The sequence below is a fragment of the Lichenostomus cassidix genome, chromosome 1Aa (assembly GCF_008360975.1).
Source record: "Lichenostomus cassidix isolate B80296 chromosome 1Aa, HeHo_3.0, whole genome shotgun sequence".
Taxonomy (NCBI): domain Eukaryota; kingdom Metazoa; phylum Chordata; class Aves; order Passeriformes; family Meliphagidae; genus Lichenostomus; species Lichenostomus cassidix.
Genome location: NC_139480.1, coordinates 42,062,961 through 42,079,916, shown reverse-complemented (window position 1 = coordinate 42,079,916; position 16,956 = coordinate 42,062,961). Strand labels below are relative to the sequence as shown.

Genomic DNA, 16,956 nt, shown 5'->3' with positions numbered 1-16,956 from the left:
ACTAATGTCAGAGTAGATACTATTAGGTAGCCAATGATATAACAGATACTGTCTATCAAGTTTTACTTGCTCATGAAGTTTTAAACTTGGTGGATAAAAGCATCTTCTGTAGTAGCAGCAGATTCATCCAAGGCACTTAATTCTAGAAATGATAATGGGCAATATTTTTAACAGCTGCACATTAAGTGGCTCCCAAACTGCCCCATCTTCATGGCAAAGGCCATTTATCCCTTAGTAGATCTGTTTCTGTCCAGAGTCACAAAAACTATCAGAAGGTCAAATGCTATATTCTGGTTATACAGCAGAATACAGATGATTTAACATCCCCTCTGACCTTAAACTGTAATGCTCTGAATGCAGACAGACTTTGGTAATGCTTAGATTGTGGGAAGGTGTTTAGAGCCCAATGGTTTTCAAAGCAGGTCTATGTTGTTATAGCATTAGTATCTACAAACAATAGGAAATGAACTAACCAAGTTTGCCAAGTCCAGCTCTTCCTTTTTCATGAATTACCTGTACTGTTAACAATACAGAGATGCTACTATAATTTCCACCTGTAACCACAACTTTCCCACAGATTCAACATCTCCTTGAGATACTCTTGGATTCTTTACACTAGGAATCATTTGGATTGTGTCATGTTCCAGGGCCACCTAATTTTCTTTTATACGTGGTTCAGCAGATTTTAAATGCTATGACAAATCATACAGGATATCTTAAGGAGTATGTTTTGAAAACAGATTGCTGCCTTCATGTTTAGTCCTCATCATAAAAAAAAAAAGTTTGAGCAAGCCTTGATTCAACTCAAAGGAATTTTGCTGTTGACCATTTGAATCAAATCAAAAACAGTCTGAAAAGCAATGGGGAAGAGGATAAGAGTACTAGAATATAGACATTGTCAAGTTTGATGCAAAACAGTGAGCAATCTTTCAGAAGGACAAAAACAAAGATTCATTCTCAACTAAAATGTCTGTTGCGGTTTGCTAATAGGTTGTAACCACTATTACCATTTTTGTAAGTTTCCAAAGCTGGTATTTCCTTTTTAGGAGAAAGGAAAAGAAGGACTTGGATCACCACAAATTTTGTAATGCTTACAGTATGTGCTCTAACACTTTCCATTTAACATGTAAGTCCAGAGGCTGAAAAAATAAAATTTCAATTAGGAGGAATGGAAGTTTTCAGATGAAAAAATAAGCACCTACAGTCTCCAGAATCTGGAACTGAATTGTTTTTAGTGGAACTAATTTGATGTGAGTCAGCCTTCAGTGATATTTTCAAAATGCTGCAGATCTTTTTACAAAAACACTTTACTAATTGTTCCTGGAGATTGAGCCAATATCATGTTTTTGTTTATTCACTACATATAGGCTAACAGGCTGTATATTCACTCTTTAGAGACACAGGAAACATAATGTATAAACACTATGTTACCATTGTCTTGCTGCATTGTGTCCACGGAACAACCTTTTCCTATAATGGAGATTTCTTAACCTCTGCTGCAGGTAACCAAATAAAATGAGCTAACCTTCATTTCATCTTGAGGTAATCTTTGATTTAAATTTTGAGTGATCAGTGGAAAAACCTCACTACCCATTTTATGTGGCACCATGTAAAGTTCCACAAGGAATTTTTCTGGGGCTATATGTTCCTGTGACACAAGAACACTACTCCTGACACTGGGCACCCAAATCTCTTGGTTCTGTGTATCAGACGTGGGTACAGGTTTAAGATGAAAACAAAACAGCAGTTGGTGAAGATAACTAGGTTAGGTTTCAGAAATTTGAGATTTTTGGGAGAAAGGGTATTAAAAGAATAGACTGGGAGGCACTTCCATTTATGCAGAAGTGCATAGAAGCGATAAAGAAGGAGTTTTACAAGAGAGAAAAAGCAAAGAGGATATCACTGATGAGTAAAGAAGCAAACTAATGACACTGTAACTCGACAATATTTGAAGGCTAGATCTCAGCCATTGAAATTGATATACTTGCAGTGAGTTCTGCTTTCAGAGTCTTTCATTACAACCTATTAGGCTTGGCTATCTCCAGCCACAAAAATAGGAATTTAGAAAAAGTAAAAGGAGCTTTGGATCATGTAAAAGAAATATTTCTGTTCATGTATCACAATCCAAAGAATATTAGATTATAACAGGTTTAGATCATATTTCCCATCAAAGAAAAATGAATCAATAAGGTAAAAAAAGAAAATAAATTTCAAAGAAAAACTGGAGCACAGTAGTTGTAAAGGTGAAATATTCATATGTCCTGACATCATCAGCGTGAAGCATATTCATAACCAGTTTACAACTTAGATGACACAGGTGAATTTACATACTATTTTGTGTATTCCTTGGAAATTAGCTAGACTTTATTCACATGCTGTTTAATGACTTCTGAGAGCTATCAAAAGAACCCCTACGCAGAACACAAAATACAGCCAGGAAAGAAGAAATTACCCAACCACACTCCCACCCTTTGTTGCGTAAGGAAGGGTGGAAGTGTGGTTGGGTGATTTCTTTTTTGAAGCAATACCTTCATTTGCTGGGGTTTAGTACATACCTACTCTCCCAAACAGAGACTTATGAGGTGAGAGCTTCATGAGTCAGAATAGTAAGATTAGGAAAAGCATAAAAATGATGCCAAAGGGAAAATATTAAAAACTAGAATGCAGATATTGTAAAAATCTTATGAAAAAGGCAGGTAAAGCTATTGTTTTATATCTTAAACCTTGGAAGGCATGTGATTCTTCATCTTGACTGTGCAATTTCCATAGCTAATTTAAAACAGTCAGCAAGACAGGAAATATATGAATGAGCAAGTCTCAGCTGAACTTTATGTGACCCAAGCTTTTACCTTATGTTAATTCAAAATATCATCAGTTTGCTTAATAAGTTTTGTAAGTTAAAAAGATATTCATGTTTTGTATTTCTGTTATTAGAATGAGAAAAAGGATGTACACTGGATGTGCAAAAAAACTGGTTCATAAATACAACTGTGCCAAAAAAACCATGTTAAACCTGGATTGTCCTGTTTTTACAGCCAATGTACAGTTCTATTTGTACTGCAAATGCAAAACTACACCTATTACTGAAATTTCAAAATATGTATTAATTTATCATAATATTGGGCTTCTACAAAACAAATCGATAGTCACAGAAAGCACAATTAATGCCTTTCTTGTGATTTTTTAAATTCTTTTTACAAATATTGTCCTCCATTGCTCAGCTTGATACACTTTCTTCCACAGAGCAAACCCTGGTACTGCCTTAAGGGTTATCTCTTTCTGTATGAAAAATATTTTTTTATTCCAACTGATCTCTTGCTGAGTGCTCCTTCTTGTTGCTACATTTGCAGTTAACTCACAGTTTAGGTTTCCTTGGTCAATTAAAGCTAATGAAGTAGTTTTCAGATAAATATCATTCTGTGCATGAGAAACTCCATCTGGTCTCCGCTTGTACACAGGCAGAACAACAGCAGCTTTGTCCACTTTTACATTTCTAGTCCTGATACCATGCAGTTTTTCACTTGGCTTAATTCACTACTGTAATCCCACAGCTTCACATTCACTTCTTGGCACCATTCAAGTAGCAATAGAGTTATGATCTGTCACCACTGTGTTTCCCAGTGTGTAATGGGCTCTCCCACACCAGGGAGACAGGCATGATGTCAGAACATCAAAAGCATAGCATTCACTCCCTGTGGGCTGCACTGGTACTTGGTGCTCTGTGTTGAGCAAATTTGTTTGCTAATTGGGACATTGCAGGAGCACAGAGGTCTGTAAGTGTTTGGTGTCTTTCCTGTTCTTGGAGAAGGGCATTGGCTTTTCCCTTCTTCCAGTAACCTTCACTGGTGTGGAGACTGAGGTGCATCAGCAGCAGATTACTTTCATAAAGAGAATAAGTTGATAATAGACAAAATCTCTGGATTTCTATGCCCAACAATTACAGTCAAATGAAATTAAACACACAAGACACTTTAAAATGGCTTGTGCATGTTTTCTGTATGCACATTTGACATTTGTCCCTATCCTACTTTATAAAAAAAAGATGTCTCATAAAAAAGGAAGACATCCTCTGTTCAGAGATAAGGGAAGGTTCTTATGGAAGCATTAAGATCCACTTTAAATAGTTACTGTCTTAATGCATTATTTTCCGAGATTGCTGGTGAAAGTAACATCTCATCCAAGCCTTAAGATGCATTCTTGAACTACATCCATGGAATAAGAAACAGACAACATAAAGCTGAGTAGTTCCAGACTCTGAAAAGCAGGAGAAAGCTGTAAGTGCAAAAATGAACAAATGTATGAAGTGAGTTTACAGTAACTGCTGAAAACCCATTCCTGGGATGTGTTTTTATTAAACAAACCTACATTCAACCACCAAATAAAATCTCCAGACCAAATCAATTCCAATGATTTGCAGAAGAATCTTTGAACTCAAGTATGTAATCTTTGGACTCAATATGTAATGTGGAAAAGGTTATGATTCAAAGATAATGCTGCATCTTTGAATCTGATCCTTAGGCTAAAGATTTTATTAAGGATTTTACTGTGGTCATAAGATAGTTAAAGAAAAAGGCAGAAACATGAATGAGTCACTTGGCTGAAGAAGAACAGCAGCATTGAGGTCTGAGTGCTATGTGTTAGTTCATGTCTAGCAGTATAAAATAAGTTGGAAAACAAAAGCCTGCTTGCAATTTCTTTTACAATATAGAATGTTTTCCCTCTCAAACACAAAAATTCCTTGTATAAGCCTATGGCTCCTAAACTTTCTCAGGTTTGTGAAATATCATTCTCTGGTCCCACAGGAGTAACAGATGGGTTGTCCTTGTACGAAATATGGTATCCACCTGCACTTCATTAGAGAGCTGCATTTTTGTCCATGCCACACCACAAGATCCCCATGATGACATAGCAGCTTCAGAGAACAGCGTGACTAGGGTTTTTTTTTCCCCTCTTGTAACACAGAGGATCTGGCAGACTTTTACCTCCTGACACTGTTTAGAGCATATATTGGTCGATACAGTCTCTTCCTGCATCTGCTCTGGGAATTAAGGAAAGCAGCTTCAAGGCAGTAAGGTAAGTGCTACTGCATGTTTTAACTGTAATGTTCAGCTATTTAAATGTAGCTGCAATGGGAATGTGAAAACATGACAGGATAAGTTTGCCAATTTGTAAATTGAGCACAAATCAACAGTTGCTTAGTCGATTTGCTTTCTCAGTTTCCTTAGAACTTCACATATTTTGTACATCAGTGTTGTAATTTTTTACAGTCTGTTTTGTTCTACTTCTGAAAAAGACTTGATATAGAGTTCAAAGAAGTTTGTAAGAGTACTCACTGTTTACTCTTTCATTCATAACATTAGTGAGAGCTGCATAAACCCCATTTGTTAATTTTGCTTCATTCTGCAAAAAGACAAGGTATTCTGATATTTAAATAATTAATCACATAAACAATGGGAGGGAAACGGTAGGTATTTTAAAATTTCTAATTTATTTTAAAGCACATTTTAAATATACTAGTGAAATTTTTTAAAAATGTAATATTTTGCAAACTCTGTAAGTTAAGCTACAGAATTAAGGCTGATTGTTAATTTTGTATTTAACTTTTTCTGTTAATTTTTTGTTTCACAATAACTGTATAATTAAGGAAGTATAAATGAAGTCAAACATAGTTTGAATAGTACGTCTACTCTAATGTAGCAAGCATTTTTCCAAAATCATGGATTTGCCATTTAGTACATTTTGGCAAGTTGCCTCAGCAACTTCACAAAAATTTTCACAGGTATTTTGCAACGTAACTACTTAGAACAGACACAGGCGATTAGTTAAAGCATGCTTATGTTGTAAGATAAGTGTCTAAGAATGTATTCGGATTTTTATCTTTTGGATTCATGTTGTTCAGTGTAACAAACAAGCATGATCTCTTAACCTTTTACACTTCTGGCAGAGAAACATTCACATACCTGAATTGGAAATGCATGAAGAAAAGAAGTTAAATATATTACATATTTACATTGCTGTTTTATGCCCATAAGCCTTTGAAGTACAGAGTTGTCACATACATTCTAACACATTGCTGATAAATTAATTTAAAACTCTATCTAACATTTTAATTACTTCCAGAATTCTGCAGACCAGTTAAACTTTGTACACTGTTCAAAGGACTGTCAGAATATGATATCAATAATGAAACTTAGCATTACAAATATAATTTGAAATTAGAAAAAAAAATTGAATTTTAAATGTCTATGTTATTTTAACACTATAACATTGAGGAGATGTGGAAAAATGTCACTGTAAGGCCAAAGAGTATAGTCCAAGAAGTTCATTACACTCTCTTTTGTACTTTGAATACAGAAGCACTTGATTTCCTTTCTTCAATGTTTAGATCCTAAGTAGGACGGGATTTTGAGACAAATTGTGTTACTGCAGTGTTTGCTTTCAGATGAGCTCTACTTATTTATAGCAGCAGGGGACTAAAGGTTGAGCTCATGTCCATGTTGCATGTTCTCATACAGTAATGAAAACCAGACAAAGAAAATTACACTGACTAATATTTCATTGATTATCCTAGGGTTTGTAATTAGGGAAATGTGATGGGGCCAATACCATGGAGATGGTATGCAATCATATTCCTTTTTTAGGGGACAGTAGCTTAATATCTAGCAGTGGGACTTTATGGGTTATTGAGTGGAGCTAACATAATTTTTTTAAAATTCTTTGTGCTATATTGCATGAGATGCATAGGCCCTGCCTACAGGTACATTAAATGAGATTGTTACCTCACTAGAATGTGATGTGGCTTTTATCAAGTCAATAGAAGCAAAGACATTTAGAATTAGGGAAAACTTTTTAGCTATGGCCCTGCACTTTAAGTCCCCTGTGTAACACTAAACAATGCCAATAGCCAGACTAAGTTACTCTGCTGGAAGATTGCCCAGATGAGATCAATGTCTTGTGGTCTGTTTACAGGCTTCACATACTTTCTGAAATTCCTTGGGGAAAAAAGGTTTTAAGTATTTTTGTAATTCTCTCATTCTCTGAACAGTAGTTGAGTACTTGGAGCCTTGTGCTGTACTAGTGAAAATCAAAGTAAGCTCCCTGACTTTATTGATTCTAGACCTACTTTTCCAGCAGAACATCTATCTAGCCAGTAAGAGGTATGACCAAATACTACCCTTCACAGATTAATTGGCCTCTTGTGGAGTATCCAATGTGAAAGGTAGGAGAAAGCTTAAAAATTAAGTGACATCACTTATACTGAATCACAAACATCTCCCAAGGACACTGAACGTCCTTTTTCTGTATGTGAACTGAAAGACTAACTATGTGAAACCAGTGTTTTATTGCTCAGATTCAGAATGGGCATACAATGTAATCAACATCTGCTGTATAGAGAATTCGCAAGAACATCTTCACTATCTGAAATTCTGTCATTTCAGATCCACTGTCAGATTCAGTCATTTCAGATCCATTGTACACATATGCCATGTTGATTGTTTGGCATGTTAAAGATAATATGCTTTATATTTCTATTAGTTTATTCTTTAGGTGACTATGAAACTAGTGGGCCAAGCTTTATGGAAGAGGGAAAAAAGATCTTTCAAGCTGCTCACATGTTAACACAAAATGCACTAGAGAATTGCCCTCAGCTTTAACTTTCCTGCCTCTTTCAAACATCAGTCACACAGCTACATGTTTAGACAGGAGAAAATTCAGCACATTAGGAATGCTTGATAGAATTTCAGTGATGGAACTGCCTCTGAACATGGCCTTCAGCAAAACTGAAAACTTCCGTGCTAAATTAAAAAACCTTGTATTTCATAATCTTTCTTGTGACTTAATGAATGAATGCAGAAAGATATAAAGAAAGTTTTCTTACAGCAGCTGAATGGCCAGCAATTTTTCATCACAAATGAAGATTATACAAGACAGTTGCAGTAAGTTTATAGTAGTAACAACATAATACTAATTTTTTTTTAATTAAAAATTTTAAATAGGAACCTTAACTGGGTTTTAATTATAATCTTTATGTGGTAAAATTTCAAATATTGCTGAATGAGATAAAAAATTAAAGTTATATCTTGTTTATTCCCTTTCACCATACAGGAACAAGACACATCAGAAAGATGACTTTAAAGTCCCTACCTGTCTTTCTGCTATTGATTAGTGGCATTTTTTGCCAGTATGACTATGGTCCTGGAGATGATTATGGTTATGATCCTTTTGGGCCATCTGCAGCAGTCTGTGCCCCAGAATGTAATTGTCCTTTAAGCTACCCTACTGCCATGTATTGTGACAATCTTAAGCTGAAAACCATTCCGATTGTACCAAGTGGAATAAAATACCTTTATCTTCGCAACAATATGATTGAGGGAATTGAAGAGAATGCATTTGACAACGTGACAGACCTACAGTGGCTGATCCTGGATCACAACCACTTGGAAAATTCAAAAATTAAGGGAAGAGTATTTTCTAAACTAAAGAATCTGAAGAAACTTCACATTAACTACAACAATTTGACAGAAGCTGTTGGACCACTCCCCAAAACTCTAGATGACCTGCAATTAAGTCACAACAAGATCACAAAAGTCAACCCTGGTGCACTTGAGGGGCTGATGAATCTGACTGTCATTCATCTCCAGAACAACCAGCTGAAAGCAGATTCTATTTCTGGGGCTTTTAAGGGCCTGAATTCACTTTTGTATCTTGACTTAAGCTTCAATCAACTTACAAAGCTACCGACAGGACTGCCTCACTCCTTGCTCATGCTGTATTTTGATAATAACCAGATTTCCAATGTTCCTGATGAGTACTTCCAAGGTTTTAAAACCCTGCAATATTTACGTTTATCCCACAATAAATTAACAGATTCTGGAATACCAGGTAACGTCTTCAACATCACATCACTGGTTGAGTTGGATCTCTCCTTCAATCAGCTGAAGAGCATTCCAACTGTCAGTGAGAACCTGGAAAACTTCTACCTCCAAGTCAACAAAATTAGCAGTGAGTTACATTTGTACATATTCATTAATGTTTATCACAGACAAGATATTGGTGCAAGTATCTGAAATGAGAGATAAACCAGCCTGAAAAAATAGTACTGGTTAGGCTGTTAGCACACTGACACTTACCTGATTGTTGTCCACATTCATGTTAAAAGACAAATGTTTAAATAGCCACTCAAGGTACCCTTAAAGAGAGAAATTTCTGTTTTCATACTAATGTGGATATTATTGTTCAAATTCTCATCTTCTGTAAATTGGATTAACTGCATAGAAGCCAAAATAGTTTTCTTATACAATTGAGGGGAAAACGGTGAAAAGTTTGATCAGTGGAAAAAATGTTCAGAATTCTAAAGGCAACAAAAAGAGACAGATGTCAGCTGAGGATCTGAATATGGTAACCTTTCAGGAGGCTAGTAATCAAAGTGCTGGAGGGAGGGAAGAGGGAGAAGGCAACTAATTTGTAAGGCATCAGGCACAAAACACAGTGAAAAAGATACATCAAAGTAACTGCATTTGTTTCTTTCCTCCCTTGCCTCATGCAGCATCCCTCCAAACCTATCTTGAATTCCAAAGAGCTGCTCCTGCTCTTTTCTTTTCATTCCTGTTTCCTATATCATACAATCAGGTGGCAAGCTTTCTCCATTCACTCATTATTAGAAAAATGTTCCTTCTGAAGTCAAGAAATGACACACCTGGCATGAGACCATGCAGGTTTCTGCTGAGACTTTTACAAGGCTGTCCTATTCCTGGGTTGACAAGGAGGTGCTGCAGAGCTGGAGAGGTCTCACCATCATGTCAGAAGCTCTCCAGCTGCACCTCTGTCAGTGGTAGACCCTGATGGAGAGGGAGATGTGTCAAACTAACAGTGTTTCTACAGGAGGATTTATATCATCTTGTTAGTTGGCATAAAGCAAATCACAAAATTCTCCCTTCTGTTTGCCTGCTGGTATCCATCAAGGGTTAAGAGTTTCAGTATTAGCTACTCCATACATAGCTAACTCCATGGAGATGTAACCTTTAAAACCAAATATTTTTAGCACAGATCTTACCAGAAAGAGTGCAAAACATTTTGAATTGTTTTGTATTTATTATGTTTCACAATTTTCTCAGTGCTATTGGCTTTTCTTTTCCTAGTGCATCTCAGTTCCTTGTTTTGATGAGGGAAAACAATGAGTTAATACTATCCACCTAAGCCACTACACACAGCAACCTGTGGAACCCTATCAGATACTCTGCCATTCCTAAAATAACTAACAATGATGATTTTTAATTTCTCATGAGACATATGAGGCACTTTTCTCTGCTTAGAATGAATATTCTGAGCCTTCTGCAAAATACCCAGATACCAAGATTACCTGCTATTCGCTTTTCCAAGGACTTCAGATTCAAGGACTATGACAACATTTTAGCTTTGCAAAGAAAGCTACATTTCCAGGGGGATGATGTGGGGAGTGAGTGTTCACCTGCTACTGCTACTCTTTCATTGCTACCCTATGGACTGATGCAAGAGAATTATGATTTACAGTTTTTTCCTTGGCCATAAAATCTAGTGGACTTCAATAATCAATTTTCTAAACAATCTAATTTCACAGACGTATTAGATAGTTCCCTAAAATGCTGATTGAAAATATGGGATAAAAATGAATTATAAGTAATCATTACAGTTTAATGAAGTACCATATACAGGGTAATAAAAGCCCTTGGATTTCACTGTTCAGGACACCTGATCTACGCTGTAAGTGCTTAGTCTTTTGGAAAATTGAGTTGGTTGATCTGTGAATATTTAAGCCTCAAACCAATTACCAGTTTCTTTGTTCAATATATTATTATAATTTAGCAGTGATTTGTGTAAGGATGACTGTAAACAAAGCCAGCTTCCTTTCCATACCATGGCCCATGGTACACATATGCAGTGAGAGACTTTTGTAAAAGGAGTAATGATAATTTGTTTTAAAATACAGAAAGGGTATAATCTTTCAGATAATGCTTACTTAGTTTGAAGTTTTCATTATACTGAAACCTACCATAAAGATATTCTCCAGAGTTCTTAACTTGCTATGTCTCCCTTTTTCTCAGGTACCTTCAAGCTAGCAATTAACATTTATATTTGTCTAAGACACATACTCTGGTTCCAACTTTGTTGGTATTACTAGAAAGAAAGGAAATATTTCTCTAAATTACTGTCCATGAGTTTTACCATGGACTTTCTGCAATCATTATGCATAATCATTCATAAAAACAGAATCTGTTTGAGAAATACCCTCATTTTTGAGTGACTCTGAGTTTTTTTAACAAGAACTGATAAATAAATACATTAAAAATGTGTAGCAGAATTAGTTTTGTTTCAGTATGTTCTGTTTCCCTCTGTGCTTCAAAAATTAGTGGGCAAAGCAGATAGCAAACCCTTAAGCAAACAAATTCAGAGTAACTCCCCTGATTTCTAACTAATAAATCGAAGCACATCCATTACATGGAGCGTAGATATCAGATCTAAAGCTTTATCTACTGTACTTGATGCTGTTTGGATCTCAAAACAAGAATAGGACCATGGAAGATTTAGAAAAATCTTTGCCTTTCTCCATACCTCAAACCTAATCTGTAGTTTCTAAAATGCCATGTCTTTTACTATTTCTTATTAATGGTAATTTAAGGGTGGAATTGCCTGCTTAATAACAGCAGTGGTTTGCTACCAAGCTTTAGAATGCCTTCAGTAATGGGGTTACTCCATGTAAATGGAGTGTAAAAGGGGAAATATGAAAATGTCCCAGAGGACAGTTAAAAGGCTGTATATTCTGCTCCAGTCCATCGGCTGGATCAGGGCATGCACCATAATTGTATTTATTCTAATCAGAATCATTGTGGAGGTGCTTTATGGTCTTTCATCTGGCCCACTCCATCAATTCCCAAAGGATTTTTTTAACATGGCCTGCCTAGAAATGTTTCACATGTGGTCACTGGACCACAGACCAGCAATAATGATTATGGGACTTCAGACCCTGTTACGATTGCCCACTGTATTGCACACCTGAATGAGGAATCTATGCACAGTTTATCTTCCTCTCAGCTAAAAACTTCTTACTCTCCTGATATACAAGGATATACTCTCACTTAGTACGCAGTGAAAAATTCTAAAAACAAAAATTGGTCTAAATAGTAGACGTTTCTTTGCTCCCATTTTCCTCTATAGTTGTGGGAAAGGAGAGGAGAGGAGAGGAGAGGAGAGGAGAGGAGAGGAGAGGAGAGGAGAGGAGAGGAAGAAGGAGATGCCTGTGAATGTTTTTTTTGGGGTGTTTTTCTCTCACCCATTTCAGGTAGTTTTTTTGAATATCAGAATTTCCATTATGGGAAGAGATACTTTCAGTGAGAACATAATTGTTCAGATGAAAGTCCAATTTTCATCCAATACTTCTTATTCTACCAGTGTCTGGCTCATGCTGGAATTCTGTGTCATGCAGGAAAATGTGTGGGAAAAATTCCAGCTACACTGCCTCTGAACCTGAATTTTATGAATTCAGGAAGATTTTTTTTTCACCTACAACATTAGTAAGTGTAACAAAAGAGGAAGTAAATTACTGAGATATTTTATGCCACAGTGCTCCAGTCTCATGGATTGCAGTTCCCCATATAGATCATATAGGTAACAGCTCACCAAGTTCACTCACAAGACTCACTCTTCATATTTTCTGCTAGGGGAGACTGTAATTAAAATGAAACATTTTTTAATATGGTTTTAACAACTGACAGTTATATGAAGAGTGTAAAAATTAATACCCACATTTGAGCAGTGTGGACCAAATATTGGAGCAAAATCCCACTGTCAGAGTTCCTTTGACTTCTGTGGAGACAAGATCTCCATCCACTTCCCAAGTGTTTTTTTAGTCTCATAAACAGTGAGCACAGATCACAATTTTGGTAACAAATTTTGTGGCTTACATGTATTAAGTTTACATTTTTTGAGTAGTTAAACATCTATCCAACTTGTATAAGCATATCTTATTTTGCAACCAAATGTTAGTATTTATGCCCTAAGGTAACAATATGGAAAAAACCCCACAAAATTTATGTTTATAAAGTTTTTCAGTGTTTGTCATCAGCAAAAATATAAGATGGAAAATAACTGTGTTAGAATTCATGTTTATTTTAAACTTTATGAATTGAACCCAAGCTATCTGAAAAAAACTGGAACGAAATAATCAATGGTATAGTCTCTAGCCCAATAAAATGAGTTAAAATTGCAGGAATTTATGGTTTCATTAAGTAAAATTGATAATCCTATAAACTCCTCTCAGATTATATGATTTTAACACATGAGAATCATTAGTTTGCTTCTGCTGGTACATTCTGAACCAGGAAAGTATCAGAATTGGCTTGAAGTCTTAAAATTTTACTATATTGCAGTATGGACTGACCACAGGATGCTGTTCATCTCCTACCCTTTCAAATAAAGGCTGCACACTACACAAGCTCTAGGAAATTGCTTTGATTCGCTTTAATGAAATTGGTAATCAAGATCTGATTTTTGAATTATATTTCCTTAATCCCTACTCAAAACAACTTATTTTGTGGAAAATACATTATCCTTTATCCATTCTTAACATTATATTTCTGTCCAAAAAATTACCTAAGCTCTTATGCCCTGAAGAGCTGCCTGTTAATTTATACTTAGTTTACAAAAGCCATGTTTCATCAGTGATAGAAAATTATAGTAATGCAAATTCTGGAAGAATCAAATTAGAAGAATGTTAATTCTTAAGTTAATGAAGAGGTATGAAAGGTACTTCCTCCACTTCCTTTGTACTACAGTTTGAAACAGGTGATCACATTTCCTTAGATGAATTAAGTAGCCACATAGAAAATATACATAAGATGGTGTTTTCAAAAGTCCATTAATGACTTGTGATTGGTAATTCAGATGGCATTTGATTTTGAGAATTCTAAGTTGATGTCTCAGAAATTATGAGATGCATGGGTTAATTGAAAGAGTCCCTTTACGTTTTAAAATATTTTCTGTGCGAATTCATCTGATGTCAGTGTTCTGTTGAAGAACAAGTCTCTCAGACTGCTTTTTTGGTAGTTATGGAGATTTTCAATAGACTAATCCTCTGTCTGATTCAAAGGAAACACATGTGAGAATGAAGAATTATTGGTTTTGAAGGATGAAGACCATCGTTGCAAAATTACACAATGTGGTTTGCAGGAGACATCAGATTTATTCCCATACATTCTGTCCTGAGGATTGATTTGCTCTGCATAAAGGATGTCTATAATAGGTGTATGTGTGTGCTTTGCATACTGAGCAGGGAACTTCAGTGATTCATGTAATTTCTACCTTACAGTTAATATTGATCATAGAATACAAGACAGATTTCCATTCAAGATCTATCTGGTGTTATGTTATGTGCAGTATTAAATAATACTGCAACTGAATAGACCATATATAACATAATATATAAATTACAATAATATAAATATTTTATAAGTATTTTTTGCATTTATACTTTCCTGCTAATCCTGAAGTGAAAAGGTTCAACTGCACAATTTAAATGTAAAACTCTTCTCCAACTCTAGACCCAAATTTCATTTTGAAACAGGCAAATCAAAGTGGCACATATAAAATACATACAAAATAAACAGGCACCCATTGGACTGCCTGTTTTTTAGGGTTAGGCTGTATCATGGTTTGAATTTCTGTAAAAACTTTTTACTTCCTTCAATAGCTTATGTAACAGTTTTACCCTCCTGTGATAACTTACCCAACAGGATGGACACCTCCCTCTGCAACTCCAGTTTTACTGAAGAGTGATTTTTCATTTTATCTAAATGCCAGATTAGACCTCTCTATAAAATCTGAAGTCTAAAAGTCAAATTGGTACTGGGACAAAATAGTGTTTGAAAAACTCAGTCTTGAAATTCTGAAAATCTCACAACTAATGGAAAGAACCTCTCCCAAGAAAAGTCTCCAAGTTCCAAGGAACTTCTGAGGATTTACATCAGTGTAAATGCAAAATATTGAAAACAGTAAAATAATTTAGGGTCACAATTTCCAGCTGAAATTTAAAAAAAAAAAAAAAGTTTTTGTCCTATTTATCCTAATTATTCATGTTTTCTTTTTATTTCTATCCCTTTTGCTTCAGAGTTCCCCCTGAGCAGCTTCTGTAAGGTGGTTGGACCAATGACCTATTCCAAGATCACCCACTTGCGCCTGGATGGAAACAACCTGACCCGGGCTGACCTGCCCCAGGAGATGTACAACTGCCTCAGGGTGGCTGCTGAGATTTCACTGGAGTGAGATACCTGGCGTCAGCCATTTCCCTTCCAGGGGCTGCTACAGGAATAACACACCATGATAGTGCTTTAAAACTAGGATATGCCTTAAAGCAAGAGTCAATCTGCATATTATCCATTCTGTTTGTTAATATTTAGAATGCACTTGGCAACGTTAGGGAAATGTGTGCATATTTTTACAAAGGGTTCTATTTAGAAAGCAGAATAATTACCAAATCTGGTGAAAAATATGCCTTCATGTGACTAGGTGAGTTGATGAAAAAGAGTCAACTTCACAAAAATCTATATCCATGCATGCAATACATGCCAGCAGGTTTCAGACTCACAGGGAAGTCAGGTGGGTTTCATCATGGGTTATACTGAGCAGGATGGGCTGGCCTGTGTAAATACAAGATTCCTGTCCAACTTCCTAATTATCATGCCTTTTACATATTGTTATTGATTACAAAGGAAAAAATGATTTAACGATCTACAAACAATTTAAATTTTTTTAAAATTTATAAGAGCCTAAGACATTATTAAATTAATAGAATATGTGAAAGATAACAAGGAAAAAATATTCAGGTTAAAAAATTGTTTACTCTTTTGTCACACTTTCATTTAACTTTCATGGTAAGATTTTTATTCATTGCTGGTATAATTGTTATTTCAAAAGAAATCATATATACAAATATTTTTACTCAATTACTTGCATGTTACTTTTAACCAGATGTAGAAAATAAAACATATCAAATAGTGTTCTTTTGTCCATATCGTCAACTATGTTTCTTTCTTTTATAAAATGAAAAAACAATCAGGTTAAGACAAGAAAATCTAAACTATTCTATTATTATTAAAATTTATTGTAAGGTTAAATAAACTAATTTCTCTACTTTGAAGTTTCAATATGTTTGTAAACATAATTTAACATGCAGCACTACACTTGTGTTGGCCAATAAGTCAATGCCTTATGAAGTTTGCAGTTTGGGAATCATGGCACCATGAAAATGTGCAAATGAATGTTTCAGTATTGTCAAAAGAACAGTGAAGTCTCTCAGAAATCACAGGTGGTGAGTAAAATGCAGCTACACGTGGTAAAGACATGGTAGTATATTCTACCCAGGCATAAACAGTCCAGATATTGTCAGCATCCTGGAATAAAATAAATGTGTTAGTAACTGAGAGCCGTAAGAGGCTTGCTTGCAAGCACAGATCATCCCACGGGTACTATTTTCTTTTCAACTACTAGACTATTAAACACTCAAACAGAAAATTTGCCAGTTTGTATAGCAAAAGCAGAAGCTATCACCTCTGAATAAAAACCCAAACCAATCCATACCAAACCATTCAGTCAGCATGTTCCAGATGTTCAAAATCAAAACACAATTCACAAAGAAACCTGGGACTGAAACAAAAGGAGATATTCAGAAAATAATAGAAATATTTCCCTCCTCATTTTTTTAAGTTTTGGAATTCATAAATGATACTGCTTTTTTACCCTCATACAGGAAGGATTTACAATAAAATTTGTTACAAGTAGGCTAGAATTTTCATGGAAGAATGGAGTCTAAATCGGGGGCTTTCTTAACACATCAGAATGGGAATCACTATGGAATAACCTCTAGGCATTATAACATAGAAAAAGGAGGAGGAAGTTCATGCAAAACACCCCAGAGAAGAGAAAAAT

General features: G+C 35.4%; 1 protein-coding gene across 1 annotated transcript; it reads left to right on the top strand.

Moving 5' to 3' along the window:
* Window positions 1-4,871: 4,871 nt before the first annotated feature.
* Window positions 4,872-16,175, top strand: LUM (lumican). Its single transcript, XM_085046409.1, has 3 exons — window positions 4,872-5,073; window positions 8,107-9,003; window positions 15,140-16,175. The coding sequence occupies exons 2-3, from the start codon at window positions 8,127-8,129 to the stop codon at window positions 15,292-15,294; spliced, it is 1,032 nt and encodes a 343-aa protein (XP_084902535.1). The 5' UTR covers window positions 4,872-5,073; window positions 8,107-8,126; the 3' UTR covers window positions 15,295-16,175.
* Window positions 16,176-16,956: the final 781 nt, after the last annotated feature.